The 22,750-nt window shown below is 58.8% G+C and overlaps 9 protein-coding genes across 9 annotated transcripts; 5 read left to right on the top strand and 4 right to left on the bottom strand.

The window, feature by feature from the left end:
• Positions 1-431: 431 nt before the first annotated feature.
• On the top strand, positions 432-4,157 carry B0T15DRAFT_518978 (uncharacterized protein). The gene has a single exon (XM_062868408.1). It carries the CDS (start codon positions 538-540, stop codon positions 3,835-3,837), a length of 3,300 nt encoding a protein of 1,099 aa, XP_062726410.1. The 5' UTR covers positions 432-537; the 3' UTR covers positions 3,838-4,157.
• A 271-nt stretch (positions 4,158-4,428) lies between these two features.
• B0T15DRAFT_507280 (putative TOS1-like glycosyl hydrolase-domain-containing protein) lies at positions 4,429-6,963 on the top strand (the record flags this gene model as incomplete). The annotated part of the gene is made up of 7 exons (XM_062867636.1): positions 4,429-4,641; positions 4,718-4,927; positions 5,197-5,368; positions 5,481-5,859; positions 5,936-6,105; positions 6,213-6,637; positions 6,916-6,963. 7 exons carry the CDS (start codon positions 4,429-4,431, stop codon positions 6,961-6,963), a joined length of 1,617 nt encoding a protein of 538 aa, XP_062726409.1.
• Positions 6,964-9,095: 2,132 nt separating this feature from the next.
• On the top strand, positions 9,096-10,287 carry B0T15DRAFT_518972 (uncharacterized protein). The gene is made up of 2 exons (XM_062868407.1): positions 9,096-10,189; positions 10,259-10,287. The coding sequence occupies exon 1, from the start codon at positions 9,309-9,311 to the stop codon at positions 10,098-10,100; it is 792 nt and encodes a 263-aa protein (XP_062726408.1). The 5' UTR covers positions 9,096-9,308; the 3' UTR covers positions 10,101-10,189; positions 10,259-10,287.
• A 138-nt stretch (positions 10,288-10,425) lies between these two features.
• Positions 10,426-12,115, bottom strand: B0T15DRAFT_44138 (uncharacterized protein). Its single transcript, XM_062865917.1, has 2 exons — positions 11,783-12,115; positions 10,426-11,715 (listed from the first exon to the last, which is right to left on the bottom strand). The coding sequence occupies exons 1-2, from the start codon at positions 11,818-11,820 to the stop codon at positions 10,683-10,685; spliced, it is 1,071 nt and encodes a 356-aa protein (XP_062726407.1). The 5' UTR covers positions 11,821-12,115; the 3' UTR covers positions 10,426-10,682.
• Positions 12,116-13,592: 1,477 nt separating this feature from the next.
• On the top strand, positions 13,593-15,676 carry B0T15DRAFT_498728 (uncharacterized protein). The gene is made up of 2 exons (XM_062867321.1): positions 13,593-14,700; positions 14,782-15,676. The coding sequence occupies exons 1-2, from the start codon at positions 13,999-14,001 to the stop codon at positions 15,400-15,402; spliced, it is 1,323 nt and encodes a 440-aa protein (XP_062726406.1). The 5' UTR covers positions 13,593-13,998; the 3' UTR covers positions 15,403-15,676.
• Positions 15,666-16,848, bottom strand: B0T15DRAFT_518967 (uncharacterized protein). The gene is made up of 2 exons (XM_062868406.1): positions 16,102-16,848; positions 15,666-15,936 (listed from the first exon to the last, which is right to left on the bottom strand). The coding sequence occupies exons 1-2, from the start codon at positions 16,360-16,362 to the stop codon at positions 15,688-15,690; spliced, it is 510 nt and encodes a 169-aa protein (XP_062726405.1). The 5' UTR covers positions 16,363-16,848; the 3' UTR covers positions 15,666-15,687.
• Positions 16,849-17,666: 818 nt separating this feature from the next.
• Positions 17,667-18,743, bottom strand: B0T15DRAFT_385789 (glycosyltransferase family 17 protein; the record flags this gene model as incomplete). Its single annotated transcript, XM_062864295.1, has 1 exon — positions 17,667-18,743. One exon carries the CDS (start codon positions 18,741-18,743, stop codon positions 17,667-17,669), a length of 1,077 nt encoding a protein of 358 aa, XP_062726404.1.
• Positions 18,744-19,057: 314 nt separating this feature from the next.
• On the top strand, positions 19,058-20,397 carry B0T15DRAFT_43999 (uncharacterized protein). The gene is made up of 3 exons (XM_062865899.1): positions 19,058-19,086; positions 19,195-19,510; positions 19,580-20,397. The coding sequence occupies exons 2-3, from the start codon at positions 19,480-19,482 to the stop codon at positions 20,275-20,277; spliced, it is 729 nt and encodes a 242-aa protein (XP_062726403.1). The 5' UTR covers positions 19,058-19,086; positions 19,195-19,479; the 3' UTR covers positions 20,278-20,397.
• B0T15DRAFT_44019 (ERCC4 domain-containing protein) lies at positions 20,320-22,387 on the bottom strand. The gene has a single exon (XM_062865903.1). The coding sequence runs from the start codon at positions 22,163-22,165 to the stop codon at positions 20,381-20,383; it is 1,785 nt and encodes a 594-aa protein (XP_062726402.1). The 5' UTR covers positions 22,166-22,387; the 3' UTR covers positions 20,320-20,380.
• Positions 22,388-22,750: the final 363 nt, after the last annotated feature.

The raw sequence follows: 22,750 nt of genomic DNA, 5'->3' as shown, positions 1-22,750 counted from the left end.
GATCCTCACGTTTGAAGTCGCCACTCGAGGACAGACTGCGTGTCAAAGCAACGGTAGAATATGCTTCGTAGTGGCTAGACCTACAGCTTAGACCTTCACGCAAATGAAGGTTACCACTCCTTTCGCAGCGACCCGTTCTTGGGCCATTGCCTAATAATCCATGTTTCTCGCCAATCGAGGTGACGCATCGCAACCGCCATGGGTGTGCAGGGCCTCTGGACCGTCGTGCAGCCCTGCGCGCGCCCGACGAACCTCGCGACGCTCAACCGCAAGCGCCTGGCCGTCGACGCCTCCATCTGGATCTACCAGTTCCTCAAAGCGGTGCGCGACAAGGAGGGCAACGCCCTGCGCAACAGCCATGTCGTCGGCTTCTTCCGCCGCATCTGCAAGCTGCTGTGGTACGGGGTGAAACCCGTGTTTGTCTTCGACGGCGGCGCCCCTGCGCTGAAGCGGGCCACTCTGCAAGGCCGCCGGCGGAGACGCGAGGGCCGCCGCGAGGATGCCGCGCGCACCGCGGGGAAGCTGCTGGCCGTGCAGATGCAGCGGCTCGCGGAGGAGGAGGAGGAGAAGCGCAAGCGGCGCGCAGAGGCTGCCGAGCCCGAGGAAGAGCAGGAGCAGCTGCCGAGCATGGACCAGATCGTGTATGCGGACGAGCTCGGCATGTCGAAGCAGGAGCGCCAGAAGAACAGGGTCTTCCGCAAGCAGGATGCCTACCACCTTCCGGAGCTGGAGAACGGCATCGAAGCCATGGGCAAGCCGAGCGACCCGCGCATCATGAGCGTGGAGGAGCTGGAGGAGTACGCGAGGCAGTTCCACAACGGCGAGGACATCAATCTCTACGACTTCAGCAAGATCGACTTCGACGGGGAGTTTTTCAAGAGCTTGCCGCCCGCTGACCGCTACAACATCCTGAATGCCGCTAGGATTCGGAGCCGGCTGAGGATGGGCCTGAGCAAAGACCAGCTGAACGGCATGTTTCCGGATCGCATGGCTTTCTCGAGGTTTCAGATCGAGAGAGTCCAGGAGAGGAATAAGCTCACGCAACGCCTGATGTACGAGATGGGTATGGCCGGCACCGATTTGACCATCGGCGTGAATCGCATTGCCGGCGACCGCAATCGCGAGTATATCCTTGTCAAGAACGAAGGCGCCGAAGGAGGCTGGGCTCTGGGTGTCGTCAGCAGGGACAAAGACAGGGGCCAGATTCACAAGCCCATAGATGTCGACGCGTTGGACTTCCAGTACCAGGGCCAGGACGACGAGGACGAATGGGAGGATGAGGAATTCGAGGATGTCCCCATCGAGGGCCTGAACAGGTTGCCCAAGCCTAGGGCGGATGATGCAGATGAAGGGCTTTTCGTTGACAACGACAACGCAGGCAAGCTCTTCGAAGACGATGATGTCGTCCAGGCCGATGAGGACGAAGACCTCAGCCGGGCCATTGCATTATCGCTCCAAAACCAGCACGGAGAAGGTGTGCGGAATGGCGAGGAAGGGGACGAAGAACTCGAGGACGCGCCAGCGCCGGAGTGGACGCAAAAGGCCGTGGAAGTGCCGAAACCCATCTCTGGCACCAACACCAGCGGGCGGATAGTCGCACACATCGTGAATAACAGAGCAAACGCTGCCGTCCCAAGGCGCCGAGACAGCGGGAGCAGCGACAGCGACGTCGATCTCCAGGCAGCGCTGGCGGCAGCGAGGAAGAAGCAGCCGAGGGCGCAACCCGCAAGTGTACCCGCGCCCGTCAAGCCAAATTTCAAGAATCCATTCGATGGGCCGCTCCCGTTTGAGAAGCTCGACTGGCGAGGCGTCTTTGGCGGGAGAAAGGGAGCACCAGCGGAAGAGAAGCCAGACAGTTCCAAGAAGCCCCAGGAGGTCGAGACCGGTGAGCTGGAGGCTGTGTCTGACGACGAGGCCGGGGGGTTTGAGCGGGAGCCCTCTGATGGCGTGCCCGTACCCGTGCGCGACGAAAAGGACGATAATAAACCGCGACCGCTGCCGCCGTGGTTGATGGACGATACGGATATTCGGGAGTCGGTGAAGAAGCAACAGGAGCTGGAAAGGCAGATGAATGCGGAGGATGAGGACGTGGAAGAGCTGCGGTTTCGACAGGACCACGACGACGACGTCATTGAGATCGAGTCTTCCAGCGAGGAGGGGAGCGATGTGGAGATCTTGGATGCGCCGCCTCCGGCTAAGCCGCCCAGCGTTAAGATGCCCGGAGCCAGTCTCCCCTCGGTGGAGGATGATGCTGCGACGCAATCAGCCCGGAAAAACCCTACGGATTCTGCTGCTGCTGCTGCTGCTGGTATATTTAGCCAGGCCGAGCCTGCCATGGGAGAATCGGAGGACGAAGAAATAGAGTTTGAGGATGTGGTTGTGCCTGGCGAACCGGAGCAAGCTGTTGAAGCGCCGACCCAAGATGCCGAGATGTCGGAAGAAGCCCGAATCGAAGTCGAGCTGTTCGGCGAGAGTACTCCTCCCCCGACGCAACAAGTCAGAACTGAAGGATTGGCCGCGCCCCGCGAAGGGTCGCCTGTCGACCCCGATGCGCCTGGGCCCGAGGAATTCGACGACTTCAGCGACCCCGAGGAGGAGGAACTTCTGGCACAGATGGCCGAGGAGGCCGAAGAGCACGCTCGGTTTGCGAGCCAACTGAACAGCAAATCCCAGCGCGAGAACCAGGAAGCCTACGAAAAAGAGCTGCGGGCTTTGCGCACCCAACAGAAGAAGGACAGACGCGACGCAGACGAGGTCACCCAGGTGATGATCACCGAGTGCCAGGCTCTGCTTCGCCTGTTCGGCATCCCCTATATTACGGCGCCCATGGAAGCCGAAGCGCAGTGCGCCGAACTGGTCCGGCTTAACCTGGTCGACGGCATCGTGACGGACGACTCGGACACCTTCCTCTTCGGCGGCACACGCGTCTACAAGAACGTGTTCAATGGCAACAAGTACGTCGAGTGCTACCTGGCCAAGGACCTCGAGACAGAACTCTCCCTCTCGCGGGAGCAGCTCATCGCGCTCGCGCAGCTGCTCGGGTCGGACTACACCGAGGGGCTGCCCGGCGTGGGGCCGGTGACGGCGCTGGAGATCCTCTCCGAGTTCCCCGGCCGCGACGGCCTGAGCCAGTTCAGGGACTGGTGGCAAGACGTGCAGACCGGCGGGCGCCCCAAGGAGGCGGACGCGGGCTCGCCCTTCCGCCGCAAGTTCCGCAAGGCGCACGCCACCAAGCTGTTCCTGCCCCTCGGCTTCCCCAACGCGGCCGTGTTCGACGCCTACCTGCGCCCGGAGGTCGACAACAGCCCGGAGCCGTTCCAGTGGGGCGTGCCCGACCTGGACGGGCTGCGCCAGTTCCTGATGCGCACCATCGGCTGGAGTCAGGAGCGCACGGACGAGGTGCTCGTGCCCGTGATACGCGACATGAACCGGCGCGAGGTGGAGGGCACGCAGAGCAACATCACGCGGTTCTTTGACGGCAGTGTGGGGGTCGGTGCCGCTGCGAAGGAGGCGTTTGCGCCGAGGCAGAGAGCCGCGGGCGGGAGTCGCCGGATGGCGGATGCGGTTAGTCGGTTGCGCGCGAGGACGGGTGGTGGTGGTGGTGGGTTATCGGGGGCGGGCATGCCTGTTGCGGCGCCGCCGGAGCCGAAGTTGAAGAAGGGCGGGAGGAAGCGGAAGGCGAGGGAGGTAGCTGTTGTGGAGGAAGAGGGGGAGGAGGAGGACTATGAGGAAGAGGGGACACAGGGTGAGGGTGGTGAAGTGGATGGTGGTGATGGGGACTCGAAGGCGCAGTGCAAGAGGAAGAGGACTGGCAGGGGTAAGAAGTCGAAAGCGTGACCCAACATCTCTCGGACTCCAGTGCTGCAGGAATCTTGCCTGCCGTTCGAAGATTATAGAGGTCCATTGTTCTAGGGTCCCTTCAGCCGGCATGGATCTCCTTGGCATCGCATCTCCTCTGCCGTGAGATGAAGCTGCAGGTGATGACTGAGCATGGCGGTACCGGGTCATAAGTGTGCCACTCGAACAATGCAGCGATGCCACATACCAGGCAGTACTAAGGGGCCGAATCGAGATGGAATCAACGTGTCAGGTGTCGTTTGACATACCACTCAGTGCCCACCTGGTCTCTCTGCTTGTAACAACAAAGGTTGGCCAAGAGGGACATTGTGTCTTCGTCTCTGAAACTGCTTTCCCCGTGATGGTGACTACATGACACGGTTCCACGTGGCCAGAGTGACTGTCTGCTGCCACACTCAGTTTCGGCGTAACAGTCCCTGACCGGCCACTATGGGGTATAAAGAACACCCGCAGAGGCCTTGCCAGTTCTGCATCGCCAATGTATTTTGCAAAGGATGCTCACCAGCACGCAGCATACCCATATGCTCTAACCTACGTTTACCCAAGCAAAAACAAAACAAGCAACCAACGATGAGAACCAACGCCGTTGCCGCCATGCTGGCCGTGGCCATGGCGGGCACCGCACACAGCGCCTCGCCCGGCCGGCAGGTCCAGCGCATTACCTACGCGAATGTCGGCGCATCGGGGCAGTACAACGAGGTGGTCAGCATGGACCAGGAGACAGGGGAGTGCAGGTTTGCGCCTAGGAATATCTCGGGCCCCTTGGCGCCGTTCAACGAGCCGGTGAGACATCTCTCAACTCATCTATCCGGATGATCCCCCCAACTTGGTACTTACAAGTGCTGGTCGGTCCTGCAAGTTATCCCTCCACTTCCGCGGACCGCTCAACCTGAAGCAGGTGGCCGTGTACTTGCTCGACAGTACTACTAGTACTAGTAGTGGCCATAAGCAGCAGCAACAGGACAAGCGGGACTATTCCGGGGGGGTGTACGTGTCGTGGCCCAACAGTTCTGCCATCGCCATGCCCCTGACTATGACTATGACTACTACGACACGGGCGGTCGCGCCGGTCAGTACGACCACGGTGTACATACCGGCGCCGGAGCCAGATGCGGTGTCGACGACAGCAAGCGCAGGGTTTTCGGGGAGGATCAATACGACGGCCACGGCAACAGCTAAGTTGCCGACTGGGCATGGGATCGTGGTGCATTCTAGTGTCAGGCCTTGTGGCGAGGGGAGTTCGGCGTTGAGTTCCGCGGGGAGTGTGCCAACTTCGATGAGCGGCACAGGGCCGGGTGATGCCAGTACTAGTACTAGTATCAACAACACGACGGTCAGGATGATGCCAACCGGGCCCGGGATCGCCAATCCCACGAGTGTCAGATCATGCAGCAAGCACAAGAGCTCGGGGTTGAATGGTACCGGGATTGTAGTGGCGGCGACGGTGACGTCTACGCCGTCGATGACGACGGTGATCTTGTTGAGCTCCAGCTCTGCGCCGAGTTCTCTCGTGTCTGCGATCGATGGTGTCCCATCGAGTGTCAAGACCTGTGGAGTGAAGAACTCGTCGTCGACCATCTTTCCTTTTCAGCCGGCAGTTAGACCTACACCGGCGGCGACAGCGACAACCGCTCTGAGTTCTGGTTCTGTGATCACCGGCTCGTCAAGCAGTTCAAGAAGTTTAAGCAGTTCAGGCAGCACGACGTTCCAGCCGTCAACACCCACCCCTTCTTCCAGTTCCAGCTTCCTGGGAACCACGGACACGCTGCTCACCACGACTGCAGCGACCATTCCCACTTCGACCTCGAGATCCCATTCCGTCATTCCCATCAGCGCCCCAAGCACCGACCCAGCCTCCAACCTGGCTGGCAGCACTACCTCAGCAACGGACACACCGGGCAAGTTCGTGCGCACGGGCTACTACAACGCTGCGCAGCAGAAGGCCGAGGGGGTGATGTTCCTGGGCAACTACGGCGGTCAGGGGTCTGGCAAGTTCACATAGTACGTTCCGGTCCCCCCTTTTCTCAACATCCCCAGAATCTGTTCACCGAAATCTGGTTAACCACAAGACACGCAGTGCATTCGGCAACACCCTCTCCTACGTCAACGCAGACGGCACCGGCGGCGCCTCTTCGCCGACCATCCTCAAGGACACAACCCTCGCTTCCTCGCATGAAGTCACGCTGCTCACCAACGAGACGTGCGACGCCTCCTGCGGCTATGTCCAGCCCGGTTCCGTGGCGTATAGTACGTTTTCCTCCCCCTTTCCCCGCTCCACCCTTACAACCTTTCTTTCTTCTCTTCTGTAGTATATATGTGCATGACTGACCCGATGAACCCGGAAAAAAAAATAGAAGGATTCCCCGGCCCCTCGCGTATCTTCCTCCTCGAATTCTCCATGCCCCACCACCTCACCACCACCCCTTTCCCTTCCCCATTCCCGTCCCCTTCCGCTATCCCCAACCCACAAGAAGACGTCCCCGCCATCTGGCTCCTCAACGCCCGCATCCCCCACACAGCCCAATACCACCGCTGCAACTGCTGGGCATCCGGGTGCGGCGAGATCGACGTCTTTGAGGTCCTTACTACTAGTCTTGGTGACATCAGGGACAACTTGGACAAGGCCAAGTCGACCGTGCATCATAATAACCGGGGTGGTGGTGCTGCACAAACGAATAACAATAGGGAGGAGGATAGCGATCCCAATTATTTTGCGAGGCCCGTGGACGTCGATCGGCCGGTCAGGGTGGCGGTCGTGTTGGATGCCCTGCGGGAGGAGGTGAGTGTGCTGGTTCTGGGGCAGGGAGTTAGCGATAAGGGGGGGTTTCCGGCCGTGTTGAACTTGGACTTGGACTTGTCAGCCTCGGTTGGAGGGGAAGGGAGGGGAGGGGGGGAGTTGGGGGTGAGGTTGAGGAAGTTGGTTGGTGATGGGGGGGTTGAGGGGGAAGGGGAGGGGAGCACGTATGTTATTGAGGGTTCTACCTAGTTAAGGGGGGACGTATATAGTACGGGGGGCTACTAGGTTGTACTGTGCTATGCTTACGTGATAGGGAACAGTGGGTATCTTGGAGCACCGCCGAGGAAATGACCTGGTTTTTGGAGTGAGCTAAAGCTACATTGGCATGGGGGACACGGATATCTTGACGATACGTAGCTGCGTTCTGTATTTCGGGTTGCTTGTCGGCTGTGGGCTTTGTTCTTACACATTGATTCCATTGTAGTCCCACAAAATAGCTATTATCCCGAGTGATCCAATGTTGCCACATGACTTGAGTAGGAAACTCCTAACTGGAGGTAATGAATGTCGACGGGGGGCCATTTGGCTTGCACACTATTAGCTAGATCATGGTAGGCTTGGGTTGAGCTCTCCCTTTTTCCTTTTTTTTTTTTTTTTTTTTTTTTTTCCCTTTTCTTTCTCTGTTCTTTCCCTCCCTCTACTCGTGAGTCAGATCATGGGTCTGGGGCTCAAAGGGCTCCCTATAAGGTTGAAGGTGTCCTTTATTCCAGTCCCCTTCCCCTTTTCCTTTGTACTGGTGAGGACGGACTTGAATGCTATTGTTTCTTGGACCGAGGAGCAAGGCCTTTATCCCAGCAATAATGCATATTGTAGAGGCTGTGTTGACATTGACTCTTGGGGATGGTGAACAGGGGCACCATATAGTTGTACCCCAGTCTCGGTCCTACCCCGTTTCTCAGCCACGAAGTTGTATATATATTGACATATCACCACTCAGTATCCATTTCAGAGTTGTAGGGTCATCCTCTAACGGCAGCTTGAGTCAGCAGCGAGAGTTCCAACACTTACACACAGCATATACAAGACGAAGGAGATCTAAGTCTATCCTACCCCATCACACACTACCGTTGCTAACAAGCTGCTTGACGTAGCCATGGCGAAGCAAAACGGAAACGAACAAGCACCCTCCCAGATGAAGGACGGAGACGAGCTCTCGTTCGGCATCGAGCTCGAGTTCCTGTTCATCTACAAGGTGGTGGGCAAGCACAAGTATGCCTGGAGTCCCGATCCGGAAGAGGGCGGGGACGGGGACGGGGACGGGGACAACAACAACAAGGTCAACATCACGCTCATCTCCCGTTTCCACCGCCTGAAATGCAGCCATTGCTACGACGAGCTCCCCAACGCCCATTACCACTGCCCCAGCTGCCATGCCTTCTTCAACTTCGACCTGTGCCGGAAGTGTTTCGACCAGGCGGGAGGAAGCTGCGAGCACGACCCGAGCCACAGGCTAGTCAAGCGCTTCATCGACGATGGTCTCTCTCCGTCCCCGGCGCCGACCGTCATGCCCCATGCCTGGCTGGCCCGCGAGGCGTTCAACCGGAAGCTGTACGGCAGCCCCTCGGACTTTGGGAGCCAGCTCCCGCCTGCTCCGACGTATGTCATCGACTCCCCGACGGATTATGACTGGAGCGGTGCGCGCGAGTGGGCCATCGGCTTGATGAACCAGGCCATCCTCAGCGTGCCGGGCGCCAAGATCGAGCAGCAGCAGCAGCAGCAGCCGCCGGCGGGCACGCCGGAGCACTACCGATCCATGTACGTAGTGACGGACGACGGGGGCCGGTTCAGCGGGTGGAAGCTCGAGAACGACGGCAGCGTGCGCGACGACATGAACCTGCCGGAGGGCTACGACGTGCTGACCTTCGAGCTGAACAGCCCGACGCTGTGGGACCGGCCGGCGAGCCACCAGCACGTGTTCCGCGTGGTGCACGCGCTGAGCTCGCGCTTCTGCCTGCGCGTCAACCACTCGACCGGCTTCCACTGCCACGTCGGCGCGGGCGAGAAGTCCCGCGAGGGCGAGGTTCCGGATAACAAGAACACGCCCAACCCGTCGGTGCGGTCGTCGGACAGTAGCAGCGTCAGCTGGGAGGAATGGTCGGACACAGACGGAAGGGGCGGCGGCAACGCTTCTGCTGCTGCGCCTGCCGAAGCGCGGCGGCACTCTCTCGCGGTGCTCAAGCGCGCGGCGGCGCTGATGTGGGCGGCCGACCCGTTTCTGTGCCACGCCCACCCGCCCGAGCGCGCCGCGTGCCACTACTGCCCGTCCATCCGCTTCACGTCGCGCCTGGCCCACGGCGTCGCCCTGCGCTACGTCGCCGCCGGGCGGCAGCACCTCGAACGCGAACTCCCCCTGGAGGAGGAGGAGGACGACGACGACGACAACACCCCGATCCTCCCCCCTGCAGAATCCCCCCTCCCCCTCCTCCCCTCAGACACCTTCCCCCGCCTCACCACCACCACCACCACCACTCCAAAAAAGGAAGAAGAAAAAGAAGAAAAGAAATACCTCCCCGCCCGCCGAAGCGCCCACCTCCCCCCGACGGCCCTCCAACGCATCTCCCGCCGCGAGACCTTCCAAGGCGGCATCGACACCAACCCAGCACTAGCCAACCTCCTCCGCAACAAGACCGTCCATTCGGGCGTACGACACATCATGCGCTGCCAAAACCGGGGGGAGGTCGCCAACCTGCTGCAGCCCCCGCGCTCGATCTCTTCTTCGGGCAGAGTCATCTACAACCGCGCCAATTACAACTTCACGCACTACCTCCCGCGACAAGGACCGGGACGGCGACGGGGAGTCCGGTGGGAGGAGGAGCAGTGGGGGGTAAGTAAGTCGACGATTGAGTTCCGCGAGGCGGCGGGGACGATGGATCCGCTGTGGGTTGGCGTGTGGGCGAGCGTGTGTTTGGGGATCTTTCGGTTTGCGCGGGATGCCGAGAACGGGAGGTTCTGGGCGGTGATTGAGAGATTGGCTAAGGCCGAGGCAGAGGAGGAGAGGACCGGGGTGGTGGGGAAGGGGAGGTATGATTTGGTGTCGTTGCTGTTTGATTGGGGATTGTTTGCGGAGGGGTTGTACCTCGAGAAGAAGTTGAAGAAGGTTGATGATGATGAGGAGGGTTCTGAGGCGGGGAGGTTCTGGTTCCCCTGCCGAGTGCTGGACCCAAACGCGAACGGTGGGCCTACCGGGTACTCGGATTTTGTGTTGGTGGAAACGTCGCCCACGCCCGAGGCCGGGTTCGCTGGTTGGGGGTCGAGTGATGATGGCCCTGCTACTGCTGCTGCTGCTGCACAGACGGGATTCTCAGGCGCGGAGACCTGGGAGAGGGATGTCGCCGCCGCTTTGTCGGGCTGGACTGTCACGAGAGACGGACAGCCGGTTGCTGATTCGGGTGGGTCGTCGGATTTTGTGCACTCGCCGCCTCCCCAAAATGGGCTGGACTGGTAGTGGTGCAGCGGGGAGTGTGTTGAGAGGTAAGTTTGTGTTGTTGTCGTAAGGCGAAGTGTTTCGACGAGAACAGTAAGTTGATAGAGCGCCTAACAGAATGATTGTTTGTTCAGTTAACCACTGCAATCTTTAAAACACACCTATTTATCTGCACATACCTGCCATTCCCAGCTGCCGCCTGCAAAGATGACTGCAGTGATTTGATTAATATCCTATAATATTCAGACTATGGTGAGGTATCTATCAGATCTAACATCTAGGTAAGCGCACCTAGGCATGTTGCGTGGTGAAAAGTCATTGCAACAACCACTTATGCGCCCCATCCTGATCTTTAGCCAACTCCGAGACAATCAACCCATCCTCCTGCGTATCTTGCAAGCTTTATGCAGCCTTGATTGAGTCTAGTCACCCGGCCCTCCTATTGCAGGAGCTAACCCCGAGAACGACGTCGGCGGCACAGCAGTGCATACAGGGGGGTGCGGGCGAGTGAAGGGTGTTTGCCTGAGCATAGATCGAAAGAGAGTGTCTGCCGTCTGCAACCAGGCAAAGACGACGACGCTCTGTCCAGCCAGTCCCGGTTGGTCATGACAGGTCCAGGTAGGAAATCTCGTTCAGGTTCCCGACCGGCGAGATGATCGGGGCCTCCTCGGCATCCGCATCCTCCGACACGTCCGACTCCATCTCCTCGAGCGTTTCCATCTCCATCATCTCCAACTCCTTCTCCCGCCGCCTCCTCCTCCGCAACGGCCTCCGCGGCGGCACCTCCAAATGCAGCCCCAGCGCCAGCGCATGCGGACAGGTGCCCTCGCCCACGGTCGCCCGATGGCTGTGGAAGGTGCACTGGCGGAAGCCGAAATAGCGCTCGCCGCTGCGCAGCTCGTTGGCCGGCAGCCGCAACTGCGGGTTCTTGACGCGCACGTCGGCCCGGCTCTCGGCCATCTTGTGCAGGTGCATGCCGTAGTCGGCCTTGAGCTCCGGGTAGGCGGCGAAGAGGCGATCGACCTGCGCCGCCGCCTCCTTCCTGCCGCCGTCGGGCGCGCCGTGCAGCGTCCAGGCCAGCATGGCGACGGCCCACTTGCGCAGGCGCACCGCGTGGGCCGCCTCGCAGTCGCCGTACAGGAAGGCCAAAAATGCCGGCGACATGTCCCAGTCGAAGCGCAGGTACAGGTCTTGCAGCGCGTCCATGGCCGCGTCCTGCAGCGCCGCCAGGTCGATGACGGCCGCGAACAGGTGCAGCCGCACGAGGTTGGTGCGCATGGCGCGCCGGTCGTCGGCCGTCAGCGCCAGCAGCGCGTGGTCCAGGAAGGTGTGGAAGCGCTTGCGCTGGTAGAGCCACAGCACGAAGAGCTCGAACATGTCGGGCGCCTCGTTGGGCAGCCACAGCACCGAGTCGTCGTCGTCGTCGTCGCCATTGTCGTCGTCATTGTCATTGTTGTCGTGCTCATCCTGGCCGTTGCCGCCGCTTTTTCTTGATTTTGATGAGGCTGCTGGAGAGGGGATGGCGTCGACGTACGACTGGAAGAAGGCGCAGCTGTCGCACAGCAGCTTCCGGTGTACCGTGAACTCGCGCTGCTCGTCGCCCACCAGCACCGTCACCACCTCGCACCCCTCCAGGCTAGGTATCACGGGTGAGTTATATGTCCCGTGTGCAATGTTGGGTCGTGGCAAATAAATACACTTACGAGCCCACCACGGTCTGTCTTGTGCTCCACCGCACCATCCTGTCGGTACCTAGTGTAAGATCGCTCTCGAACCTCAACAACCTAACCGCCTGGCTATCGTCGACTGCCGCTCAGCAGCGTAATGATGGTTTGATGCTCGTCCGGCGAAACATGTGAGAATAGGGGTTGGATGGGCTGTTGCTGCGGGGCCATCGTCCGAGGGACCGAAAAAAGTATGCGGCGGTTTCCTTATATTTGGGACGCCCACTGTCTTATGTTGCCTGCCATCACATCGCTTCCTCCTTCGGCTTGGCTTGTTTTACCAACTGGTTGCAGCGTCGCACTCCCGGCCATCCCCAATCTGTCAAACCCGCGTCTCATCGCGTGGCCCATCCCCTCCAGCTATCCGGAAACGGGTAGAAGCAGTGCTGGTGTTCGTGGTTGGATTCCACCCTGTGTGTTTCGTTTTGAACGCAAGGGGGTTCTATGAGCAAGGGGGTTCGCATCATCCCCCGGTCTTGGCACGGCGTGGCATCCCGGATTGCCTCGAGTCGACGCTTCCAGCTTGTTCTCCGTCTGACGTGCACCAGTACCTTGCCATTTCCCAGTTCGAGCCGCTGGTGATGATAAAACGAAACAGGTATACAGTATGGCTGATGAAAGGGGCGAAACACATTCTCATCATGGTGGATCACTTCGCTTGATGGTGCGATCTGTCAAAGCCCTGCCAAGCTCTCGGCAGCCGGCCCGAGCACGAATTTGTCTCGGAGAATTCCCCAGCAAGGGATTGTCTGCACAGGGCCCGGTGCCAGGCGGTGCCAGGAACGTTAACTAAGGTAGACGTTGTGAGCATCGTGTTGCGACAGAATCGTCATTTGGCCTACCGGTATGAATCGACTTCGCAATTCTCAGCCCCCGACATAATAGCGACCAACCGTCAGCTGTAAATAAGACATGCCTGAAGGGCTTGGCATGTCTCAAGCATCAATGGCATGCCGCAGTGTTCGCAGATGGGTACTGTACAATACATACTTTGCTGTGCAGTGTCGATGCAGGACTGAGGCGGGAGCTGCAATCTGTATTCGCCCCTGGGTTGTGCGTCATACCCGATCAAATGTCCCTGTGCCTGACTGACTGTGTCCAGATGTTGTCATTTTTTTCAACTGGATCGCAGGGTTAGGGTTCATCTCAGAATGACATCAGGCTAAAATCCAGCCGTGCGGCTTATGTGATCAATCAGACACCGAGTTTCTGCCGCGTGCCAAATGCATAGAACTTCGACATGCCCAGTAGCCACGAGTAAGCCACACCCACTAACAATGTACAAGTAACCGCACTCGCGATGCAGTAAGTTAACCACATTCGCAATGTGGTAAGTTGGCTACATTCACGATATGGTAAGTTAGCTGCATTCGCAATGTAATAAGTCAACTATATATGCATTTAACTTACCACATCGCGAATGTAGCCGACTTACCGACTTACCACATCGCGAATGCAGCTGCACTTACCATAGTATCGCGATTGTAGCCGGAATGTAGCCGACTTACCGGCTTACCATATCGCGAATACAGCTAACTTACCACATCGCGAATGGCGTTAACTTAATATATTCGTAATCTAGTACTAATATTGTTACCTGCGTTTATATCGTACTAGTTGTGGCTAGATGTGGCTACAATGCAATAGTTAAATACCGAGTTATGCTGCAATTTGGAATCGGGTTACAGTGAAATTACTAGCGTACGGAAGGGGTGAATGTATCAATTCGGAAGATGTCTAGCTTGCATTTGAGTAAAGTCTCCGTGCAAAGATCAGGCTTCCGTAACGAGCCGGTTTCTGTCTCCAATGATGGCGCCATCCCGTCCTTGCCACGCTAGGAAACTCCGATTCAGAAACTCGCCAGCGCCGGCCAGGAGGGTGCCTCGGGAAATCTTTGCCCCCTCTTCATCGCCCGCGGAGCTAACGCAACTTGCCCCACTGCGCATCGCCTGCTTATTCATCGCATGAAGATAGTGCAGACGACAGCTGTTTCTATGGACCTTCGAGAAACCCCTAATGGGTATATATAGTGGAATAGGGGCTCTTGACATTTTGGCAGCTCAGTTGTACCATACATACATTTGCTAGCGTGCATACGAGTCCGTTAATCTTAATCTTCAGGTTGTTCAGCAGTTGTGTCGCTGTGTTGTCTTTGGCCACTCGTTTATAAACTTTGACCTACGAAACAAGCAATCATGACGGTCAAGAAACTCACCAAGAGCACACCGGCGGCCGGCGTTCCCTTCTACACGCCGGCGCAGAACCCGCCGGCGGGCACGGCGCTTGACGCGAACGGCACCGAGGTGCCGACGCTCTTCACGCCGTTCCAGCTCCGGGGGCTGACGCTGCAGAACCGCTTCGTGGTCAGCCCGATGTGCACGTACTCGGCCGACGACGGGCACCTGACTGACTGGCACCTGGTGCACCTGGGCGGCTTCGCCATGCGCGGCGCGGCGCTGACCATCGTCGAGGCCACCGCGGTCACGCCCAACGGCCGCATCTCGCCCGAGGACAGCGGGCTGTGGCAGGACAGCCAGATCGCGCCGCTGCGGCGCATCGTCGACTTCATCCACTCGCAGGGCCAGAAGGTCGGCATCCAGCTCGCCCACGCCGGCCGCAAAGCCAGCACGTTGGGGCCCTGGCACGTCACCCCGACCACGCACGAGGTCGCCGGTCCGGACGTCGGCGGCTGGCCCGACAACCTCTGGGCCCCCAGCGCCATCGCCTGGGACGAAGGCTTCCCGACGCCCAAGGAGATGACCGTGGCCCAGATCGAAGGCTTGGTGCAGAGCTTCGCCGACGCGGCCCGGCGCGCTGTGCAGGCCGGCGTCGATACCATCGAGATCCACGGCGCCCACGGCTATCTCATCTCCGAGTTCCTCTCCCCAATCACTAACGTAAGCATTATTATTCCCCGCCCCATTTCTCACCCTTCGGACCTAAAATAGATAAAAAAATATTAACTCCCCCCTTCTTAGCAACGAACCGACGCCTACGGCGGCTCCTTCGAGAACCGCACGCGCGTGCTGCTCGACGTGGTGCGCGCCATCCGCGCCGTGATCCCCGAGACCATGCCGCTGCTGGTGCGCATCTCGGCGACCGAGTGGATGGAGTGGTCGGGCCAGCCGTCGTGGGACCTGGCGCAGAGCAAGCGGCTGGCCGCGGTGCTGGCCGATTCCGGCGTCGACCTGCTGGACGTCAGCTCGGCGGGCAACAACCCGGCCCAGCAGATCAAGGTGCACCCGTACTTCCAGGCCGACATGGCCGGCGAGATCCGCGCGGAGCTCAAGAGGCTTGGCAAGGACATGGCGATCGGCGCGGTGGGCATGATCAGCAACGCCGAGATGGCGCGGAGCGTGGTGCAGGCGGATGGCAGGCTGGCTGGGAGCGGGAGCGGGAGCGGGAGCAAGCAGGACGACGACGGGAAGGTCGAGGTCGAGGGGGAGAGCGGCGCCAAGACGAGGGCGGATCTGGTGTTGGTTGCCCGGCAGTTCCTGCGGGAGCCCGAGTTTGTGCTGAAGACGGCGTTCGAGCTGGGTGTGAAAGTGCAGGGGCCGATCCAGTACCACCGGGCGCCATACCAGAAGGAGAGGCTATAGAGGGGGTTTAAGGGGCTTGGATAGTGGGGGGCATTTGCGGTTTTAGATTTTGGCATAGAGCACCGTATACAACTTATCGGTGTTGGGGAGAACTGGACTGGGCTATTTCTTAGACTAGACTACAGGCTAGAGCTGATGAAGTATATGACACCATTGCCCGTGCATTAGGGGTAGGAACCAAACTAAGGTATACAATACAAAGCAGAGACAGTGATGTCCATGTCCCAATGCGACAGACCAAATAAACACCTCCCAACGCCGCCCCCGAGATAACTACCTGCCGAGTCAGCCCGCCTCCTCCTTCCCCTTGCCCTTCCCCTGACGAGCAACCTCACTCTCGACCACTGACCGGACCAGCTGCAGCAACAGCTCCCTGCCGAGCGCGATACTGTGCTCCGACGCATCCGACGGCACATGCAGAAACAGCACCTTCCTCCTCTCGCCAGCCTTGTACAAGTGCGCCAGACTGGAGAAGTAGATGAAGTCGCACAGATAGCGCCCCGCGTCCTCCGAGATTCGCAAATCCGTGTACATCTACAAAACCTCCGATGTCAGAACTTCTTTTCTGAAAAAGCCCCCTTTTGCTCAACTCCCAACCCCCCTCCCCTTTCCTTCCCCCTATAATAAGGGAAAAGGAGAACGTATAAGAGAGAGGAAAAAGGAAAGGGAATGAAAAAGAAAAAAAAAGAAAACACTCACAGGCGAATTCCCCCTCCACCTCCGCAAAACATCCTCTACATCCAACTCCGTCTCCAACTCCCCCGGCACCCCGTGCCACACCCACTTCTCGTCCCCCTCGCCGTCATCGCCCAGCAGCTCCCCGTCCACGTCCCGCATCACATACCCGTCCCGGTGCCCGCGCCGCTCGATCGAGTAGAACAGCCGCGGGCCGGCCATGCCGATGTGGATCGCCAGGTCGGGCCGTCGCGTCGTCTTCTGCTCGCTCTTGCTCACGCTCATGCTGGGTTCATCATCGCCATCGTCATCGTCATCGTTATTAGGACTAGGATGAGGATTAGGATTTGGGTCTGGGTCTGGGTTTGCATCTGTGTCTGGGGTTGTGGCTGTGCTGTCTAGGTTCCATAGTGCAGGCACGAGCGCGCGGACCGTCTTGTAGTTGACCCGGATCGGCTCGGGGTGCACGAGTAGGCGGACCGGGGGGATCGCCGTGTTGGCCGTGTTGGTCGGGGTGGTTGTTGTTGTTGTGGAGACGGAGCCGGAGCCGGAGCCGGTGGTGGAACTGGTCTTGGCGCGGAGGGGGGGAAGCCATTCCGGGAGGGAGCGGGCGATTTCCCAGGAGGGATTGACGGGGTAGCCCTTTTTGAAGGGCTATGAATGCGTGTTGGTAGCAAGTTCTGTTTGTATTGTATATATTTGTGTGTGTGTGTGTGTGTGTGTGTGATAAGAGGATTGTGAGACTCACTGCGAAGCCTGTGATCAGCACTGTGATGGGCTCTTGTGGAGCGTCTGCGCCGACGGAGCCCATTGTGTAGCAGAGTGACCACGTCTGGTGTACAACTGGAAAACTGGTGTACTGGTGTGATGTTGCGCCCGCAATGTCCTGAGATGAAGCTCGGCGCTCTCAAGAAGAAGGATGCGAAAGCTTGGAATGGGAATCTGGAGTGGATATCACCAACAACCTAAGGTAGCTCAGGTGACGGATATTTTGAGGGGCAGGTGCGGGGGGAACGGGAACCAACAACTATCATAGTAGTGACTGCCATGATTGGCGGCTGGCTTTCTCTTTCACGTTCATTCAGCTTTTTTTGCACTCTAATAAGGTGCATGTGTTTGAGCTCCTCTTTTAACGAGCCGCAAACGGCTTTAAGCGCAATCCCCTGTATGGTTCCAGCATCAGTAGACTGTTCAACGATTCCCAAGATCGTCCCTACAAATGACGTCGCAGAAGCCCCTGGTTGCTCGCAACTTGGAGCAGCAGCCAAGGTGCGGGACGGGCCGTATATGCATGCTTGATGGACGAATGGATCCTACCTTAGTCTTATGTCGTGAGGAACGTCAGTGAAGTCGTGATGAGGTATGACAGTCTTGGGAGGAACTCTATGTCACTTACACAGTACTGGTATACAAATGTAACAGTAACTCCATTAACAGCCACCCCATCGCTAGTCTGATTCAATTCGAACGGGCTGTCATGGGCATCGGTTCAGCCGCTTGAACCGCTGTTGCCTCCCTCCCTGATCAATGCAAGCCCGTTTACCACCTCCATCTAGTTACCATTTTCCTAACGCCAGTCCCCTCCTACCCTATATATCAACGAAGATAATATCCTCAAACCCCGCGTTCCGGCCGTCCCGATCTAGCATATATGCAAACCTCTCCTGGTTCTCCAACAGGAAACTCGGCACGTCCTGGTTGTCCTCCACCCGATCATACACCTCGCCCTCGCGATCCCACAGATCCTTCCCGTTCCGCACCCGGTCCAGAATCCTGTTCCTGTCCCGATATTCCTCCTTATTCATCCACGTGTGCGAGAAGCTCGCCATCTTGCCGAGGAACTCACTCGTCGTCGCGAAGCACGACGAGCAGTGCCAGCTGGCATTCGCCAGCTCGCCCTTCTCCCACTCGCGGAACGGCCACATGCCGCCGTCGGCGATGCGCAGGTCGTTGGGCAGCAGCGTCCAGTGCGCCCCTAGGTAATACGTCGCCTGCGGGTGCGGCCACTCGGGCCCGCGGTGCAACCACTGGAAGCTGTAGTAGTAGAACCGGCTGCGCAGCGTGAGCCGGCGCGGGAACCGGCAGGCCCGGAGCAGCGCGAGCGTCGAGGGGCGCGGGATCTCGTCGACGTCGGACACGACGATCACGTCGTACCGTTGGGGAGCTTGGGCACCCCGCAGGCGCGGGAACACCTGGGTCAGCATGGAGTTGCGCTGGTGGTCTTCCATGTCCCAGGTCCGCTGCGGCTTGAAGTTGGGCGGGTATTCGATCTCGTGGTAGATGATCTTTCGCAGGTAGGGCTCAAACCTGGCGAGGTTCTTCTTCAGGACCAGCGGCTTGTCGAGGTTGGTGAAGGTCTTGCGGCTTTCGACGAGGACGAAGTAGTCGACTTCGTCGAAGGTGGTGTTGAGCCGGACCTCGAGCATGTCGAGCTCCGAGTTGATCATCACAAGGTCGTACACCTTGCGCGCCCGGTCGGGCGATCTCGGGCGGAAGGGCTTCCACCCGTGTGGACGGCAGACGTCGAGCTGACCATCGGCGGCGGACCGGTGGGTTGCGGGCGTGGCCGAGTTGTTGTTGCGAGCGGTGTTGAGCACCAGCCAGAAGATGCAGAGCACGGCGGCTACCTGGATCCAGCGCCACAGCTGCTTCGATAGGAACAACATCTTGTCCTGCTTGTTGTCATGGGGGGCGACGAGGCGAGCAGGGAAGGTTGCTCGCAGGGTTCTGAGACAAGCAGGTAAACGTTGCTCGCAGGGTTGTTGTCGGGAAGGAGCCGAGCCCCTGATCGATGGACGTGATTGCTCGCAGGAGCTCTTGTCACTGTTGTCAGCAAGAAGCTTGGCAACACCGTGTGGCACTGTGGAAGGTCACACTCAGTGATCGTCACGCCCTTACTTGGAGCCAACTGACTCAAGTGTAATGAGATGAGGGTATGCACCTGTCGAGCGCAAGGTGTCTGGAAATCAAAGGAAGCTATATCCAGCGCGATTCTGCTCAGGTGCTTAGGTTTGTCCCCATACCGTTCACAGTCCGTCCTCCAATGTACTGCTCTGCCACACTGTACCCTAACCCGTACCTGAACTTACCCCGACGAAACCTCGAACCGCGGGGCAGCTCCGAACCCCACTGGTACTAGTACTCCATACTCCGTATAGCCTCGATTACTCACAATCTGCTTCTGATCTGTAAGCTAGTGCAAGAATCTGAAGTGAGTTGGATCAATTCTTGAAGGTTCAATCCAGTATAGACATCTGAACGTTTATCTTCCACGAGAGCGGACCAGGCAGCTTTTAAAATCCCAAACCTCTTCAGGAATCAGAACCTCACACCCACCCCGCCGGCTCGCCCTCTCACTCATCACAACACATCAGAACTCACTTTTGAACTGAGTCAATCACAATGTTCACCGGCATAGTCGAAGAGATAGGCAGTACGCCCTCCTCCTGCCCTCCCCGCCCCACTCAATGCCTCACTCCCATCTAACCCCCCAACGCGACAGCCGTCACCGAGCTCAACCCCTCGGACGCAACAGGCGGCACCTCGCTAACTATCACCCTCCCGCCGACTTCACCGCTCCTCTCCGACTGCCACCTAGGCGACTCGATCGCCATCAACGGCGTCTGCCTGACCGTAACCTCCTTCACCCCTTCCTCTTCTTCTCCTCCCACCAACCCAAGCTTCACGGTGGGCATCGCGCCCGAGACCCTGCGCCTGACCAACCTGGGCTCTCTGCGCCCGCAACAATCGCGCGTGAACCTGGAGCGGGCGGTGCGCGCCGACACGCGCATGGGCGGGCACTTCGTGCAGGGCCACGTCGACACGACGGCCACCATCGTGTCGCGGACGCCGGACGGCAACGCGGTGCGGCTGCGCTTTGCGCCGCGGAGCAAGGAAGTGCTGCGCTACGTGGTCTACAAGGGCTTCATTGCCCTGGACGGGGCCAGCCTGACCGTCACGGCCGTGGACGATGTCGAAGGGTGGTGGGAGGTGATGCTCATTGCGTACACGCAGGAGCGGATCGTGACGGCGGCCAAGCAGGTTGGGGAGACGGTCAACGTCGAGGTGGACATGACGGCCAAGTATGTCGAGAAGAGTCTGCAGGGGTATTTGGCTGGGTTGGGGGAGGACGGCGGGAAGGGAGGGCTGTTGCAAAAGATTATGGAGAGGGTCGTCAATGATAAGGGCGGTTCTGCTTGAAGCTGGGACAGGTCTATGGTATCATTGTTTTTGATTCGGCTTGTCATGGGGTATCTCTGTGTTTTGCGCATCGCCTACCTAGCCTGTGAAGCTCTCCCTGCAATCACACCTCGCCCCAAGCCTCTGCCAATTTCTGGCTCATGGCTTTGGATATCTTCTTCCGCCCAACCAGATGCCCCAGCTTACTGGAGACCAGGTCTATTTTGCGCCTCTTCCCTTCCTCGCCCGCGCCGCACTGCTCATATGCCTTGACGAACTCGTTCGGCGTCTTCCAGACCTTCTGAATCTCGATCGCCTTCTCTCCCGTCACTCCCTTGGAGCACATCAACATCTTCAGGAACAGGTCCCGCAGAGACATGTTGCTCGACTTGGACGCGAGCGAGGCAAACGCCGGATAGCTGATGTGGTGGCTGGCCGACCGCTGCGTCTCTCGCAGGTGCTTCATCAGGGGTAGGTAATTCTTGGCTGTCAGAACTCCCGTTGGTATCACGTAGAGGCTCTTCCCCTCGTACATCGTCTTGAGCATCTTGGTCATCGATGCGAGGTAGCGGATCGTGTCGTCCATCTTCTGCGTCCTCTTCAAGAAGTAGCCGTCCACTACCTGCATGGATGCCATGGCCGACTGGACTGCCTCCTCATATTTCTGGAAGTGCGCCGCGTCCATGCTAATCTCCTCCACTAGGTAGATGACGTTCTTCACCCCTGACCGTCGCAGCCGGAACTTCTGCTCGTGGAAACGGCCGTCCCGGAGGGAGCCTATGAGGTCATCCAGCCTCTTCCGCTCGACGATCCAGTCAAGGACCACCTCGTCGCCTTCTGCGCCCACTCGATCCAACCAGCCAGGGTTCTTGCATCGTGCAACCCAGAGGACGTCGCCCAGCTCGAGGGAGCGAACGGTAGGTTCAATGCCCCGCTTGGCCAGCTCCTCTTGCATGTAGTCCCTGTCTGTCTTCGCTCTGATCTCCCGGTTGTCAAGCACTAGCTCGACAGTAAACGACCCGGGAGCCAGTATAATCGGAGTGAATGACGGCAGGGCCGCATCGTCAGGCACGGCAGTCCCATCTGCTACCACGTCCCCAAATTCCGACTTTTTGGGTGGCTGGGAAGCGACGTCCTCCTCGTCATCCAGTACAATCGCTGGCGTGACTGTTGGTCGAGCACTTGTTGCAAGCGGTGCGGCTGATGTGCTGGGCGTGGCAGCTGCGTTGCTCGCACTTGAGTCGCTGGTGCTAGCTTGAGGACCAGTCGTCTGTTGAATCCTCTTGGCCACTTCCCAGCCTTCATCTGTCAGGCAATACCGCTTCAAAGGATGGCCCCGCTCATAGACTAGCTCTTTCGCGAGCAGCGTCTTCATCGAGGCCCATGCGGTATAGAACTTGGTAGGGTCGGGCGGGGCCGTAAAGGATGCGTCGCAGTGCGGCTGAGCCGCAGCAATCAGCTCAGCCTTGGGCATCCCTCGGCCCTCCTCGCCAGCGCTCGCAAGGGCAACCATCAGCGCATATGCGCCGGACCGGTAGGCCGGAACATAGGGCTTGGCCTTCCTTGCCTTCTTCGCTTGCGGCGCCGGTTCATCCTCCGCTTCGTTCTCCCCCGGAAGGACTGCTCTGTACGCTCGCTTCTTACCGCGCGGATGAGGCGGCATAGGCAGGCCATTCTGCTGGCAGTGCTCCCGCAACTTCTCGGTAAGCCGCTCGCACAGTTTGGGGCCGAAGCCCTTCAGCTGCTGGAGCGACGCGGGGTGCCCGAAAGCGATGGGGCAGGCCTTGAGAGAGTCGTAGGCATGCTTGTAGGTGGTGACGCCCTTGGAGTTGCGCTCCCGGGCCGTTTCATACCATTCCTTAACCCACTCGAGCAGCAATGGATTGGCACATGTGTTGTTTTGAGCCATAGTGGAGGGCACAGCCTCGGAGCAAATAAGCGACGGAGCAAAACGGGATTGTCAATAAGCCGATTGAGAGATGCAAAGAGCGAATGCGAAATAGACGAGCAAATGAAAGCACAAGGTGCAAAGCCGATGTCTCAGCCTGCAATGTATCGATGCATTGTTCTGTCTGTCTCGCCCCTTTTGCTCTGTTAACAGTAGGACAAACTCGAGGCTGTGGTTTCCGCGGTTCCCAAAGCGACGCGAGGCGTGTCGAACTGACAGCGATCGGCACTGCCAAGCCATGCGGTCCGGCAGGTTACGAGACACTATTCCAATTCAGGTTAGCATCGCGCTGATTTTGGCTGAGTAGCCCCACAGCCCCCTTCCGGAATAACCCCCACCTTGAGCTTCAAGTTCCAGTAACGGCGCGGGGCATCTACGAAGTACCTCGTTGGGCCATCCACCCACCGCCCAGGGCCTCCACTACTAGTACCTCCAGTTGCCGCCCAAACTGGAATGTTTCTGTTCTTCGTTCCTCGAACCCGTTTTCCTTCCCTCAAGACCAAACGCGCAAACCATACCCAGTAAACCACCTACAGTTGTTTCCAC

Source organism: Chaetomium strumarium (genome assembly GCF_033439665.1).
Source record: "Chaetomium strumarium strain CBS 333.67 chromosome Unknown B0T15scaffold_1, whole genome shotgun sequence".
Taxonomy (NCBI): Eukaryota; Fungi; Ascomycota; class Sordariomycetes; order Sordariales; family Chaetomiaceae; genus Chaetomium; species Chaetomium strumarium.
The sequence above is the reverse complement of the archived record's forward strand: the minus strand, read 5'-3'. Positions and strand labels throughout refer to the sequence as shown.